Below are 17,181 nucleotides of genomic sequence, written 5' to 3' on the forward strand. Positions count from 1 at the left end.
TTCATTGTTGTAAAATCTACAACTATATTGGAAAACACACAAAAAAGAAGATAACATTACTTAAAATGAGTATTTATTGAGTTTAGCTTTCATGCAATACAGGGAAAAAGTCCTTTTCAAAATTTTAAACACCTAATCCTTATCTACATATTATAAATACATCCCATTTACTTATTCTGATATTATGTGTTTGTTCACCGCCACTCTATCAGCATGAAGTTCGACTTGATATCCTCACTCAGAAAAATTATGAACTTTTGCCCAAATAAATAATTACATCTGTTGTAGAAGCCATGGCAGATTAACATATGCCTTAGCATATTAGCGCTTAATTACAAATACATTAGTCCCATTTTGGTGACGTTTGCTGTATAAATGGTATTAGCTTAATGAACCGTGTGATAGCAGAGCAATATGTTGGCTCGAAAACATTAACAAAGTTAGCTAACAGCATAATGGTGACAACGTTTAGTATATGCACGTTAAATCGTGCTTCACTTACCGAGTTCTCCAAGTGATTTTCACCGCGTTGTCCGTTGACCGTTTCCGTGCCGCTGTTATTTCAAAAAGCAGTGACGGTAGATAACCCATGATCCCACTCGAGAGCGCGAAAACTACTCATTTTCTCAAGTTGTTAGAGATTACAAATATTGAGTAAGAGTAAGTAATAATTGTAGTTGTTGAAACCGATTGGTATGATTGGCCCATACTCAAATATTCTGACTGGTATTTACTAAATATATTATGAATATCTTAGAATTAGTTTGTCAAATACTAATTTATTTTGTCGAACAAGCTTAATAAATATAAGTAAATATAAGGCAAAAATAACTATCTAATTTTTCAACATTTATTTTGATATATCCAACTCAAATTTATCTGCTTTGTGATTTCTTGAGATTTTATTAAGTTAATATACTTTTTTAATATTGTGATATATACTAAGGCCCTGAATTACTGTACGTGTATAGAGGCAGACAAACCACCGCAGATTGACGGGCTTGCGGGGTTTGAATACACACCCTAATCACCCGGTGACAAGGGCACAGGTGGCAGCGATCGACCCTGATTAGCACGTGCAGTTTCGCATTGGATATGCACGGACCAGCGCAAGGGCGCGTCAGCCGGCCAGCACGGCGAAAGCAGAGCAGAGCCGTGACACGTTTACGGTGTTTTTTTTGTGACTTTGCGAGTTTTAGTGAAGCCCTAAAATTTTTTCCTAAAAGTCAGCTTAAATTTAAAATGTTTAAAATGTGTTTAACAATACAATAAAATGTTTAAAAATACAATAAAATGTCCATCCATCTTCTGTACCGCTTCTCCCCATGAGGTTTGCGGGTGTGCTGGAGCCTATCTCAGCTGTCATCATGCAGAAGGCGGGGGACACCCTGAACCGGTCGCCAGCCAATCGCAGGGCACTCAGAGACGAACAACCATCCACATTCGCACTCGCACTTACGGGCAATTTGGAGTGCTCAATCAGCCCACCATGCATGTTTTTGGGATGTGGGAGGAAATCGGAGTGTACGGAGAAAACCCACGGAGGCATGGGGAGAAAATGCAAACTCCACACAGGGAGGGCTGGAGGTGGAATCAAACCCGCACCCGCTGAACTGTGGGTCGGACATGCTAACTCGTGCACCACCGTGCCGCCTACAATAAAATGTCTAAAAATACAATTATAAATGTCTTGTGCGCATATCGTAAAAATATTGATTCCACATCGCGGAATTTCACCTATCGCGGAACCTATTATCAGCAATTAACGAGGGATCACTGTACTCCACTACTTTACCAGTCTAAGATGGGATGGCAGCAAATAAAAGACACAATAGAATAATACAAAATCTTAATTTTCTAGGAACCTCATATTCAGGATATGAAGCAGCGGTCTATTCAGCAGCCTCAAGTTACTACCAACAACAGCAGCAGCACCAGAAACAGGCGGTGGCTGCTGCAGCTGCAACTGCAGCATGGACTGGAAACACTTTCACGAAGAAACCACCCTTTCAGAATAAGCAGCTCCGACCCAAGCAGCCACCAAAACCCCCCCAAATCCACTATTGTGACGTTTGTAAGATCAGCTGTGCTGGCCCTCAGGTAAGTTTGAAAATTAAATGTATACATGTATTTAAAAGCCCAATATTGAGACAATGATTACATTTTTGTATACAGGATTGCAAATATATTTAAAGATACTTTCTTTTAGTAAAACAGAGGTGAGTTTGTTTACCTGCTTAACATGTTTCGGACACTTCCTGTACCCTTCCTCAGAAGCGTCACGTGATAGAAAGGTGACTGAACGCATTCAGAGAGCCATGATAGATAAAACCAGAATACAAATATGAGGTAATATATGAAATACCATGCTTATCATGCAATAACACATACACCGGGGAGACGGGGAGACCATTTGGAACATGGAAAAAAGAACATACAAAAAAATGTGAAAAGGAGACCGCTAATTGACAAACAAGAGCAATGTAAGATGTAGAAAATCTCTAATCGACCATATCCGACCACTGCAAGAGACAAAATCACATCATGGCCTGGAATAATGTCAGGGTCATCTGTGCTGAAATCAGCAAATATTTGCGCTGGATCAGAGAGGCCAGAAACGAGGTCCAAGGAGGATGAATCGGGACGAGGGAGCATACACCCTGTCACACACTTGGAATGCAGTCCTCGAGAGAGCGTCAGACAGTAGGGGATGTAAGTTCCCCCTGCTGTCTGGCCAAACCACGTAGCAGCCTATAAGATATATCACATTTCCATCACGTAACGCTTCTGAGGAAGGCTACAGGAAATGGCCGAAACATGTTAAGCAGGTAAACAAACTCGCCAATGTCTTACTAAAATAAGTATCGTTAAATAATTTATTTAAGTGAAGACCGGATGAACATTCATCAGAGAACATTGCAAACTACCTTGAGAGTACAGTTTGAGAAATATGTTAGTTTGGGAATGTGCTGCCGGTTGTTGTTTTTTTCTTCTTCTTTCTTTTAGACTGCCTCAATTTATTATTTTCTTTGACACACCTCTTGACACATCGAGCTTTATGTCCAATTTGCATTGTGGTACACATGATATTCAGCATGATGAAGCAAGAGTTGGCTGCAAGCCATACAGCGCTTCTAGTCTAGGCAACACACGATAGAATCAATAATGACGCGTTGCGCAAGGCCTAACGCTTAAAGCGTAGTGCTCGTATTGGGCACGCCGCCACTGGCCCAACAACATGCGGGACAAAAATTACCGTATTTTCCGCCCTAAAAGGCGCACCTAAAAACCTAAAATTTTCTCAAAAGCCGACAGTGCGCCTTATAGGCCAGTGCGCCTTATATATGGATCAACTGATGAATTTGTTGATCCATACTGGTTGTACACAGTGCTCTGCCAAAATGTTTCAGTACGTTTTAGTACGACTAGTAAATTACAAGGTCGCATCGCTTCCCAGCATTACGGCAACTGTAGTCAGGGGGCGTCACCGAATAGCTGTTGTACCCGCGAGGCTATTTCATGTCAAAATAGGCTGCTCTGTTAATGTTTCGAGTAAATCTACGGATCGATATGGAAGGGAAACATAGGTAAGTAGTACCAATGCGTTAGATCGAACTTTAGTCAGTTCCGATCATTTTATAGGAGATCGTTTGAGAAACGCGATTGTTTACACTTTGCTGAGGCTCATGGGAGATTGCGAGCTGAGGCTCGTGATACTTTGCGGATGGCTAATGCTATTGCGATAGCTGCTATACGTACCAGGCTATTTCATGTCAAAATAGGCTGCTCTGTTAATGTTTTGAGTAAATCTACGGATCGATATGGAAGGGAAACATAGGTAAGTAGTACCAATGCGTTAGATCGAACTTTAGTCAGTTCTGATCATTTTATAGGAGATCGTTTGAGAAACGCGATTGTTTACACTTTGCTGAGGCTCATGGGAGATTGCGAGCTGAGGCTCGTGAGACTTTGCGGATGGCTAATGCTATTGCGATAGCTGCTATACGTACCAGGCTATTTCATGTCAAAATAGGCTGCTCTGTTAATGTTTCGAGTAAATCTACGGATCGATATGGAAGGGAAACATAGGTAAGTAGTACCAATGCGTTAGATCGAACTTTAGTCAGTTCCGATCATTTTATAGGAGATCGTTTGAGAAACGCGATTGTTTACACTTTGCTGAGGCTCATGGGAGATTGCGAACTGAGGCTCGTGAGACTTTGCGGATGGGTAATGCTATTGCGATAGCTGCTATACGTACCAGGCTATTTCATGTCAAAATAGGCTGCTCTGTTAATGTTTCGAGTAAATCTACGGATCGATATGGAAGGGAAACATAGGTAAGTAGTACCAATGCGTTAGATCGAACTTTAGTCAGTTCTGATCATTTTATAGGAGATCGTTTGAGAAACGCGATTGTTTACAGAGGGCTCGTTGGTTATTGGCTAGTGGATGCATACCGCAACCCTAGTCAACCTCAGTTTGATGCAGTATAGCTTCTATTTTATGCGCCTTATAATCCGATGCGCCTTATATATGGACAAAGTTTTAAAATGGGCCGTTCATTGAAGGTGCGCCTTATAACCCGGTGCGCCTTTTAGGGCGGAAAATACGGTAATATGACAAAGGACCCCTTCGACTGCCTAAAAACATGCCTTTCTCAAAAAATTAATAAATAAATACTTTCTATACGACACACTTTCGGAGTTAATGCGATTCCCAAATTCTGGACCTCAAAGTCCGCGTAAAATCAAGATGTAGTTATCTTTACAAAAAACTAATTGAATTGGTAATTGAATTACTCCGTCAGAAATGTAACTTGTTACTCGGGAAAGTAATTACTGCATTACTTTTTCAAAAAGGTTCAATTACTATGTAAAAATAATTAAGATTGTTGAGCACGTCAATACAATTGCGTAGAGTAGAACAGCGTAGTACAGTCGAACGGCTGAAAAACGAACAAAGGAAAACGTAAAAACATACCAGGTGAGCCAAGTTCTTCACTCAAAGTCCCCCAAACCTGCCCCCATTTATTCTTATCCCAGTATAACTACAAAGAAGTGTTGTACAGCTAGGGATGAGCACGGACGGCGACAATGATCATTGTTTTGTCTTTGGCCCGCCGTTGCGCAGAATGTCACATGACACATCCCCAAAGCTAATTGGCTGAACCCAACATAGTAATTGAGTAGATCATTCGTTAATGTAACTCTATTAACACAGTTTTGTTTCTAACACCGCTTTGCCAGTATTTAATAAATGTTTTCATTGATTGTTGATTATTTCAACGATTTAGCCTACTGTTGATCTTCTGTAATAGTAGCTATAAAATTGGCAAATTTAATTAAAACTATTTCTAACTTATGTTGTACTTAAGGAAAATGTAATGCAATAGTTGGAGGCTAAGGTTGTCTGAATCCTCAATAATGATTGTGAAAGAGTGTGGCGCTGCAAAAGTTTTGTGTGCTCTCTACACATAACAGTCAAAAAATATTTTGTCCTTTCATTGCACTCACCCACTCAGAAGGTCGTGAGAGAAAATGACAATAATCTGTAACTTTATTAATAACCCCCAACACTGAACTTTGAAAAGTTGTCATAGTTCCAGCTGGAAGTTGTCATGGTATTAAAAAATATTGTTGTATTAAAAAAGTATTACCGTATTTTTCACACTATAAGGCGCACTTAAAAACTTAAAATGTACCGTATTTTTCGGACTAAAAGTCGCTCCGGAATATAGGTCGCATTAGCCATAAAATGCACAATAACGTGAAAGAAAACATATAAGTCGCTCTGGAGTATAAGTCACATTTTGGGGGAAATTTATTCGACAAAATCCAACACCAAGAACAGACATGAACGAGCAACAACAGGCTAAACGATAGGTATGCTAACGTGACATAAACACAAACGAAGAGCTGAGAACGGGCCTGACGTAACATTCAGAGTTATTCAAAAAACTATTACATAAATAACACGTTTATAAAACCATCTGTGTCACTCTAATTCATTAAATCCATCGATCGTCCTTTGTCAACAATGGGTGCGCGCCGCTGACGGCGCTTGCACTTCATAATATTCCACAGACCCATATAACGATATATAAATTAGATATCAAATAACTATTATATAAGCAATAATATTATCAAACCATCTGTGCACTCTGAAATCATTAAATCCATCGATCAAATTCCTCGTCCTTTGTCAACAACGCCGCGCGTGCACCCTGACGTCAGCCTCGTTGTTATTCCACAGATCTAGTATATAACTATATTGTAGCATTAACAAAGTACAAGGAAAGACGTGGGTTTGGTAAACGGCTCTTTATTTAACAAAACAAACTTCCAGGCGTGTGGCGGCGTGGACTTCCAGCCACGGAAGTGGAAAAGAGCTCCATGGAATAGGACCGGGCGTGCGTAAAAGCCATGACCGAGCCCCATTCACCGTCCCCAGACAGCCACCCGGCCGAGCGCCGGCCCCCGACTTCCATCCACGGAGGTGAAAGTGAGCTCCGTAGAGTAGGACCGGGCATGCGTATCAGCTCAGTGGCCTAGTGGTAGAGTGTCCGCCCTGAGACTGGAAGGTTGTGGGTTCAAACCCCGGCCGGGTCATACCAAAGACTATAAAAATGGGACCCATTGCCTCCCTGCGTGGCACTCAGCATTAAGGGTTGGAATTGGGGGGTTAGATCACCAAATGATTCACGAGCGCGGCACCGCTGCTGCTCACTGCTCCCCTCTCCCCCAGGGGATGGATTAAAATCACACGGGGATGGGTTAAATGCAGAGGACAAATTTCACCACACCCAGATGTGTGTGTGACGATCATTGGGACTTTAACTTTAACTTTAAAAGCCATAATAGTTTTTCAAACCTTCTGTGTCACTCCAAATCCTTAAATCCTTCAAACTCTTCGTCCTCCGTGTCACTTACAAACAAAGCCGCTAATGATGCCGGTAGTACATCATTACTTCGTCAAGATTCGTCATCCCGTGATCAATCTTTGTCCTTTTTGTAAACAACCGCCGCGCCACGCCGCGCTGCGCTGCTGACGTCATTTGAAATTCAAATTACAGTAATCCCTTGCTACATCGCTGTTCGTTTATCGCGGTTTCACTTTTTTTTTCTTAATTTTTGAAAAAATTCACATATAAGTCGCTCCTCAGTATAAGTCGCCCCCCCACCCAAACTATGGAAAAAAGCGCGACTTATAGTCCGAAAATTACGGTACTCATAAAACCACAGTGCGCCTTATAATGCAGAGCACCTTATATATGGATCAATTGATGAATTTGTTGATCCATACTGGTTGTACACAGCCCTCTGCCAAAATGTTTCAGTACGACGAGTAAATTACAAGGTCGTATCGCTTTCAGCCTCGCGGCAACCCCCTCACCACAGCAAGTTTGGCTGCGCATACACAAGCCTGGCACCAAAGCTAACAAGCTAATCAACGCATTACGCATCAACGCATGCACTCGCTTTTTTCTTTTAAAGAAGCCAAATTGTATCACTTTCATCCCATCGCTTGATTGACATACAGGTAAGCCTGTCGGGAGGCAATCACAGTGAACACATTTGGTACAGTAAATCCAGGCAAATGCCACCAATAGGAATTTTGCAGTGCTGCAGAACACATATGTCTGTGGAGCTCAAAGTAAAAGCAACCATGCTCATAAGTACTTCAAAAGAAATGGTCAGACCAGCAGACCATATTAGGCCCAGGTCTGAGCTACATTATTTTATTATGTGTGTAGCATTAGGAACTGACTCAACCACCCATGACAAATACAGCTCAGTCTGTACTGTACTTTGTAGCACACTGTTGTAAACAACTTGTTTTTGACAGTTGTGATCATAATCCAAAATTATAGCAGACCTGTATAATCCTAAAATAGTCGCACCTTCAAGCACAAATCCACTCCACTTCCACTCATGCAGGCAAACATACACTCTATACACCTTTTTTCCTCTTCACAAATAACGTACACTCTATACACCTTTTTTCCTCTTCACAAATAACTGTTGGCAGTGCCACTTCACTTCTTTATAGTGCATATCGTTTCACCTCTGTATTAAATCAGGGCAGGTAGAGTTTCGCGTGATTCTGCGAACCCACAAGTGAATCGAACCGCAGCAAAAATGAATGGTCCGAACAGTTTTCATATTTATTACATTTGCCAAGGAAGAGGGCACACAGATGGGTTTAAAAAAATATATATATTTAGTGTAGCAGCCAACAATTTGCATGAAATGGGTGTGCTTAGTGTGCCTTAATTCTTGATTGTGGGCTATTTTGACTGAATCATGAAAGAGCAAGTTTTTTAGGACATTGGGGATCAGTTTTAAATCATAAATATAATCACAATGTCTTCAAAGCAAAGCACCATTGTTCAATCAGCATGTGGCAAAATGATAATGGTCTCAAGTAAAACTATTTGTTGTATTTCTGACATTTTCCAGACTTACAAGGAGCACCTGGAAGGCCAAAAGCACAAAAAGAAGGAAGCAGCACTGAAGGTTTCGCAAAACAGTAACAGTAGCAGCGGTAGTGGTGGTGGGTTATTGGCCCGAAGTTCTCAAAATCAACTCCGCTGTGAGCTTTGTGATGTTTCCTGCACTGGTGCAGATGCTTATGCTGCCCATATTCGGGGGGCCAAACATCAGAAGGTATGGGAATAATTGGGTCGTTGCCTTGTATCACCAAACGAATATTTATCATTATATTTTATATATTTTAGTGTGGTCACTTTTATTTAAGTCATGCTAAAATGATGTTTGTAACACTTAAGATTATAACGTAGGTCAAAAATAGTTCATAATCATCCTTGCGAAGACCTAAATTTGTTATTGCCTTCTTTTAGACCACACAATATTGCATTAGTAAAATGAGGTTGTTGGATTTAGAATTAAGATGGCTGGTTAGTGTGACTGAAGCTGCCGGTCAATCTGATATTTAATGCTGGATGTTGATTTGGCACAATTACTAGTGTCTCTTGGATAATTTTTATTTCTTTACAGGTTTTGAAGCTTCATACCAAACTTGGAAAGCCAATTCCCTCCACTGAACCCAGCATGGTGACTCAAATTTCATCTTCAAGCACATCTGCCCCAAGCAAAACCATCACTTCAACATTAAACAGTTCCTCTACCAGCCCCAGCTCTCTTGGTGTGGCTGCCTCTTCATCCGGTACTGCATACCTAAAACCTGTCAGCCTGGTCAGCAGTAGCGCAATTGGTGCCAAGAACCAACTTGTGAGCAATTTGTCTGCTTCCAACTCTACCACGCCTGGAAAGAAAGTCAACACCACCAAGATTAATTTTGTTGGTGAGTGAAACTGAAGTAACTGAGAAGCTTTTTTGCTAGGTTAGTTGCCAACAAATTTCAGTCTGAATGAGTTACTGTATTGCAATAACAAGTCTTACGCTTTTTTTAAACAAATTTTCGTATTATGTATTGTACAAGCACTCCCCTAGACTAATTCCTTTATTTTGCTGGGTTTGTTTGACATCACAAGATTACTTTGAGACATTAGAGCAATGTAGGGGAATGTTCCAAAGCTGGGTGGGGTCATTTGTTTACTGGCTGCACAGCGAATTAACAAAAATATTGTAGTGATCATCAGAATCCAAAAGAAGTCATATTCTGGAAATGAGGTGCTGCAAAAAACGGACGCTTTACTGAACAACGAGGTGGTGTGGTCTGTACAGCATTGGTTCCTCAAGCTTTGGAAATATATTTTACTCAAAATAGGATATGTGTAGGTCTAGCTGCACGATATTGGGAAAACACACAATAATGGTGTTTAATATTGTGATATCAATGCTTATTTCAATATTTAACATGTAGTCAAAGTCTGCTTTATTGTCAATTTCTTCACATGTCAAGACATACAAAGAGATCGAAATACCTAAAGAAATTACGTTTTGTGATTTAATGACGCACGTCCGCCTCACAGTGCAGAAGTCTTTGATTTGATTCCGGCCTCTGGCCTTCCTTTGTGGAGTTTGCATGCATTCCCTGTGACTATGTGGGTTTTCTCTGGGTAATCTGGTTCCCTGCCATATTCCAAAAACGTTAATTGAGCACTTGTCCTTAGGTTAGATGGTTGTTCTGTGAGCCCTGCGATTGGCTAGCACAGAATTCAGGGTTACTCCCGCCTACTGCCCAAAGTCAGCTGGGATAGCTGGAGCTTACTCCAGCACACCTGCGTGACCTTTGTGAGGACAAAAGCTGTTCAAATCATGGAATTTATTTAAAGAAATACTTTTTTCATGCGTCAAAATGAGCAATTTATTTTTTTAAATAATTTTTATTTATTCCCTGCTAATTAATTATAATAGCTTCAGGCCACAACAATGCACACATAATTAATATTGATGAAATACTATACAAAAAGCATTGGTATCAAATTTAAGTATAAATTTAAGATTTCATTAAATATTTTGGACACATTTTCATAACTACTGTAAAATGTTTGATAAAAAGTTTGGTACATAGTTTTCAGAGCTCAACTGAGAAGCGTGGTACAGTAATCCCTCGTTTATCGCGGATAATTGGTTCCAAAAACCACCCGCGATAAGTGAAATCTGCGAAGTAGGGTCACCCGCTCATCTGTACATTTTTTGTCAATAAATGTACGTATATGAAACCATTTTAAGTGCATATTTTATTATTAGAACATTAAATAATTGTTTCAAACATGTAAATAATACATTAATAGTATAAATAACATACAGAAAATCTTGTGTAAATATTGAAAATATAAACATTATACGTGTGTTCGTGTAACACAGGGGTGGGCAAACTTTTTGAGCTCGCAAGCTACTTTTGAAATGACCAAGTCACAAAGATCTACCCACTAAAAAAAAAAATTTTTATATATATATATATATATATATATATATATATATATATATATATATATATATATATATATATATATATATATATATACACTATGGCCAGCTGCCCCACTCATTTTTATACCCTTTCTTAAGTTTAAGAGAAAAAACAGGGTTCTGACAATTGGAGGGAACTCGCGAGCTAGCGTGTTTGTGTTGTGTTGTTAGCGCTGTTGTTTGTACACGCGTCAAGTGCGGAAAAAAAAAAAATTAATATCACGCGATCGACCAATAGTGGCTTGGCGATCGACCGGTCGATCGCGATTGACTTATTGCACAGTGCACACCCCTGGTGTAACATGTTAACAATAAGTACTGGGCAGGCTAACGGGTTCGCGGAAAGATGCTAATTCGCGATTGTGCTAACACGCGAAAACGGACCTCTAAACGAATGTAAACCAACATTTGGAGCAATACTACATAGTCCTAAAGGTTAGACATGTGATCGTTCATTTCTCTTGTTAGGAGACCCACTTATATCGTCAATGACTGCTGTACCACTGTAACTGTAACACGAATGTGAAACAGGAAGTGGTATCGCCTGAAAACGGCCTTCAAAATTAAGCGCCCTACCTCAAATCAAAGCACGACTGAATAACATAACATGGAGAATTCTTAACATACTGTAAATATGTTTTTAGACCAGCTTTTATTATTATAAAAACATTTTTATAACAAGGTACAAGTGTACATACTGTAAATGTTTTTAAAACTCTTTCATTATTATAATTTTTTTTCTATAACAAGGTACAACACTATAAATATGTATGTAAATATTTTAGAACTCTTATTATTATAACAATTTTTTTATAAAAAGGTACAAGTGTACGCACTGCAATTGTGTAGGCACTCCCTGCCTTCTGCTGGTGTGGGCAACTTTCGTGCCATAATTCCCCACATTAGAAGTTTTATTTTGAATTTTTATTATTTTTTAATTTGGAAAACAAATCCGCGATGTAGTGAAACCGCAATAAACGAACCGCGATGTAGCGAGGGATTACTGAATTTTCAAATTATTTGGCTTAGTATATATTTATCAATTTAATGTGTTGTATGTAATATTTCAATGTAACTCATAATACAATACATAATTGCAAAGCATCTAACTCATAATACAATACATTATTGCAAAGCATCTAACCACCCAGCCACTCCTGAATGGGTTTTTTAATGCTAACTTTAATTCTTTAGAGTAACTGACTGTATGGAATAAGCTAAGCTCCTTTAAGATAAAGAATAGATATTGCAAGCATATATCACACTAACCCTAGCTTTTATCTTCTAATGCAAGATGACTCAATTTAGCAATATTATTAGAATATCGCTCTTTGTCTGAAAGATGCCTAAAAGGCATTTTATTACAAGTATCTAATGAAAAGTTGAGTGGTCTGTTTATTTAGGCGAATATACACAAGATTTGTAACTTCAAACGTTAGTGGTGTATGATTTTAAACCATAATGTTTACATGCTTTGAATGCAGGTGGAACTAAATTGCAAACCACAGTGAAGACTGAAGAGTGCAAAGGCGAGACCCCCAAGACTGCAATGTCCTCCTCAGCTGCTGTAGATGTCAATACAGAGGTTTCAGAATCTCTATCTGCATCGACCCTGGCTGCACTGCAGAGTGATGTCCAACCTGTTGGACATGACTATGTTGAAGAGGTCAGCTTTGATTGAATTGTCCATGGCCAATCAAGGCCAAGTTAATAAAGAACGATGAGATTTAATGAAAATATAATTAAAACCCATGGGTTTGACATGCACTACAATAAAAATGGTTGTCTTTTTCCTGTCTCTCGGACATGACAAAAGCCATACTAAACTTTTCTTGTAGGTCAATTAGGAAATCAGTTTCATTTCATTTGTAAGTTTACACTAAAGTTACTATGCCTTTTAAACAATTTGTGAAAACAAGATGTAAGTTTCTGCATTTGAGTTAGAGACACACCTGTGGCTGTGTTTGAAGGCACACCTGAAGCACACGGTTTGTTGTTTGTAAAGTTACTATGCCTTTTAAACAATTTGTGAAAAAAGATGTAACTTTCTACATTTGAGTTCGAGACACACCTGTGGTTGTGTTTGAAGGCACACGGTTTGTTTGTGCAACATAATGGGAAAGTACAAAGAAATGAGCCAAGATATCAGGAAGAGAATTGTGGATAGTCTCTTCCCCTTGGGTGAGATTTCCAGATCCATGTTCATCTGTTGAAATAATTATACACAAGTATGGGGAATTCCAGCCATCATACCACTCAGGAAGGAGATAGTTTCTGTATTCCAGAGAGAAACGTGCGTTTGTATTATTTGTATGAACCCAAGAACGGGCAAAATACCTTAAAAAATACCTCAAAGAAAATACCTTAAAGAAGCTTGTTGAAGCCGGTAAGCTTGAGAACCCCATCCCAGCTGTAAAATACAGAGGTGGCAGGATCATGTTGTGAGGTTTTTTGCTCTAGGAGTGGTCCACTTCGCAAAATGTAGATGGTATCATGAGGAAAAAACAATACAGGACTGTCTCAGAAAATTAGAATATTGTGATAAAGTTCTTTATTTTCTGTAATGCAATTAAAAACCAAACATGTCATACATTCTGGATTCATTACAAATCAACTGAAATATTGCAAGCCTGTTTTATTTTAATATTGCTGATTATGGCATATAGCTTAAGAAAACTCAAATATCCTATCTCAAAATATTAGAATATTTCCTCAGACCAAGTAAAAAAAAAAAAAAAGATTTATAACATCCATCCATCCATCCATCCATCTTCTTCCGCTTATCCGGGGTCGGGTCGCGGGGGCAGCAGCTTCAGGAGGGACTCCCAGACTTCCCTCTCCCCAGCCACTTCATCTAGCTCATCCCGGGGGATCCCAAGGCGTTCCCAGGCCAGCCGAGAGACATAGTCTCTCCAGCGCGTCCTGGGTCGTCCCCGGGGTCTCCTACCGGTGGGACATGCCCGGAACACCTCCCCAGGGAGGCGTCCAGGAGGCATCCTGATGAGATGCCCGAGCCACCTCATCTGGCTCCTCTCAACGTGGAGGAGTAGCGACTCTACTCCGAGTCTCTCCCGGATGACCGAACTTCTCACCCTATCTCTAAGGGAGAGCCCGGACATCCTGCGGAGAAAACTCATTTCGGCCGCTTGTATCCGGGATCTCGTTCTTTCGGTCACGACCCATAGCTCGTGACCATAGGTGAGGGTAGGATCGTAAATCGACCGGTAAATTGAGAGCTTTGCCTTTTGGCTCAGCTCTCTCTTTACCACGACGGACCGGTACAGAGTCCGCATTACTGCCGAAGCTGCACCGATCCGCCTGTCGATCTCGCGCTCCATCCTCCCCTCACTCGTGAACAAGACCCCAAGATACTTAAACTCCTCCACTTGGGGCAGGATCTCATCCCCGATCCGGAGAGGGCATTCCACCCTTTTCCGATCGAGGACCATGGACTCGGATTTGGAGGTGCTGACCCTCATCCCGACCGCTTCACACTCGGCTGCGAACCGCTCCAGTGAGAGCTGGAGATCACGGCCTGAAGAAGCCAACAGCACAACGTCGTCTGCAAAAAGCAAAGACGCGATGCTGAGGTCCCCAAACCGGACACCCTCAACGCCTCGGCTGCACCTAGAAATTCTGTCCAAATTATGAACAGAATCGGTGACAAAGGGCAGCCTTGGCGGAGTCCAACCCTCACCGGGAACGAATCCGACTTACTGCCGGAAATGCGGACCAAACTCTGGCAACGGTGATACAGGGACCGAACCGCCCTTATCAGTTGGCTCGGTACCCCGTACTCCCGAAGCACCCCCCACAGAACCTCCCGAGGGACACGGTCGAACGCCTTCTCCAAGTCCACAAAACACATGTGGACTGGTTGGGCGAACTCCCATGCACCCTCGAGGATCCTGTTGAGGGTGAAGAGCTGGTCCATTGTTCCACGGCCAGGACGAAAGCCACACTGTTCCTCCAGAATCCGAGGTTCGACCTCCCGACGGACCCTCCTCTCCAGCACCCCTGAATAGACCTTACCAGGGAGGCTGAGGAGTGTAATTCCCCTGTAATTGGAACACACCCTCCGGTCCCCCTTCTTAAAGAGGGGAACCACCACCCCAGTCTGCCAATCCAGAGGCACTGTCCCCGATGTCCACGCGATGCTGTAGAGACGTGTCAGCCATGACAGCCCCACAACATCCAGAGCCCTTAAGAAATCCGGGCGGATCTCATCCACCCCCGGGGCCTTGCCACCGAGGAGTTTTTTAACTACCTCAGTGACTTCAACCCCAGAGATTGGAGAGTCCGCCTCAGAGTCCCCAGGTCCTGCTTCCACAATGGAAGGCGTGTCGGTGGAATTGAGGAGGTCTTCGAAGTATTCTCCCCACCGACACACGACGTCCCGAGTCGAGGTCAGCAGCACGCCATCTCCACTGTAAACAGTGTTGACGTTGCACCGCTTCCCCCTCCTGAGACGCCGGATGGTGGACCAGAATTTCCTCGAAGCCGTCCGGAAGTCATTCTCCATGGCCTCGCCAAACTCCTCCCACGCCCGGGTTTTTGCCTCAGCAACCGCCGAAGCCGCGTTCCGCTTGGCCACCCGGTACCTGTCAGCTGCCTCCGGAGTCCCGCAGGCCAAAACGGCCCGATAGGACTCCTTCTTCAGCTTGACGGCATCCCTTACCGCCGGTGTCCACCAGCGGGTTCGGGGATTGCCGCCACGACAGGCACCAATGACCTTACGGCCACAGCTCCGGTCGGCCGCCTCAACAATGGAGGCGCGGAACAAGGTCCTTTTTTTATATTTATAGATTTATAACAGAAAAACAAAATCAAACATTTGAAAATGTCTAACATTACACTCAGCACTTGGTTGGGAATCCTTTTGCACGGATTACTGCAACCAATGCGATGTGGCATGGAGGCAATCAACCTGTGGCATTGCTGAGGTGTTATGGATGCCCAGGATGCTTCAATAGCGGCCTTTGGCTCATTTGCATTGTTGGGTCTGGTGTCTTTCAGCTTCTTCTTCACAATACCCCACAAATTTTCTATGGGGTTCAGATCAGGGGAATTGGCAGGCCAATCGAGGACAGTAATGCCATGGTCAGTACACCATTTACTGGTGGTTTTGGCACTGTGGGCAGGTGCCAGATCATGCTGGAAAATGAAATCATCTCCATAGAGCTTTTCAGCAGATGGAAGCGTGTAGTGGTCTAAAATCTGCATTTACTCTGGACTTGATGAAACACAGTGGACCAACACCAGCAGCTGACATGGCTCCCCAAACCATCGCTGACTGTGGGAACTTCACACTGGATTTCAAGCAACTTGGATTTTGCTCCTCTCCAGCCTTTCTCCAGACTCTGGTGCCTTGACTTCAAAATGAAATACAAAACTTGTTTTCGTCTGAAAAGAGGACTTTGGACCACTCTGGAACTGTCCAGTGCTTTTTCTCCATAGCCCAAGTCAGACGCTTCTTCCGAGTTCAGAAGTAGCTTGACCATGGGAATAAGGCTATTGTAGCCCATTTCCCGGACACGTCTGTGAACAGTGGCTTTTGATACTTGGACTCCAGTTTCAGTCCACTGTCTTTGTAGCTCCCCCAAATTCTGGAAGTGACTCTTCTTCACAAGGCTGCGGTCATCTCTCTTGGTTGTGCAGCGTTTTCTGCAACATTTCCCCCTTCCAACCGACTTTTTGTGGATGTGCTTTGAAACTGCACTCTGTGAACAGCTTGCTCTTTGAGAAATTTCTTTTTGTCTTACCCTCCTGATGGAGGATGTCAATGATGGTCCTCTGGACAGCAGTCAGATCAGCAGTCTTCCCCATACTTGTGATTTAGTTTACTGAACCAAGCTGAGTGTTTTTCAAGGCTCAGGAAACCCTTGTAGGTGTTTCGAGTTAATTAGACGATTCAAGTGATTAGTTGAATACCCTACTAGTATACTTTTTCATGATATTCTAATATTTTGAGATAGGATATTTGAGTTTTCTTAAGCTGTATGCCAGGGGTGCGCAATACGTCGATCGCCAAGCCACTTTTGGTCGATCGCGTGATATTAATTTTTTTTTTTTTCGCACTTGACGCGTGTACAAACAACGGCGCTAACAACACAACACAAACACGCTAGCTCGCGAGTTCCCTCCAATTGTCAGAACCCTGTTTTTTCTCTTAAACTTAAGAAAGGGTATAAAAATGAGTGGGGCAGCTGGCCATAGTAAGAAGTATCACTTTCATAGGGAATGGGAGTAGGACTGTATGTGTATATATATATGTATATAT

The 17,181-nt window shown here is 41.9% G+C and overlaps 1 protein-coding gene across 3 annotated transcripts in view; it reads left to right on the top strand.

Moving 5' to 3' along the window:
- Positions 1 to 17,181, top strand: part of zfr (zinc finger RNA binding protein) — a 76,752-nt gene that overhangs the window by 27,533 nt on the left and 32,038 nt on the right. For all 3 annotated transcript variants that reach the window (XR_005098833.1, XM_037259448.1, XM_037259447.1), the window contains exons 6-9: positions 1,862 to 2,100; positions 8,463 to 8,669; positions 9,021 to 9,327; positions 12,386 to 12,567. Coding sequence is in view for 2 of the 3 variants with exons in the window: in XM_037259448.1 (XP_037115343.1) it covers positions 1,862 to 2,100; positions 8,463 to 8,669; positions 9,021 to 9,327; positions 12,386 to 12,567 (935 nt within the window). In the remaining variant the exon portion in view is untranslated. The remainder of the gene's footprint in view (positions 1 to 1,861; positions 2,101 to 8,462; positions 8,670 to 9,020; positions 9,328 to 12,385; positions 12,568 to 17,181) is intronic.

Source organism: Syngnathus acus, chromosome 9, assembly GCF_901709675.1.
Source record: "Syngnathus acus chromosome 9, fSynAcu1.2, whole genome shotgun sequence".
In the NCBI taxonomy this organism is placed as follows: Eukaryota; Metazoa; Chordata; class Actinopteri; order Syngnathiformes; family Syngnathidae; genus Syngnathus; species Syngnathus acus.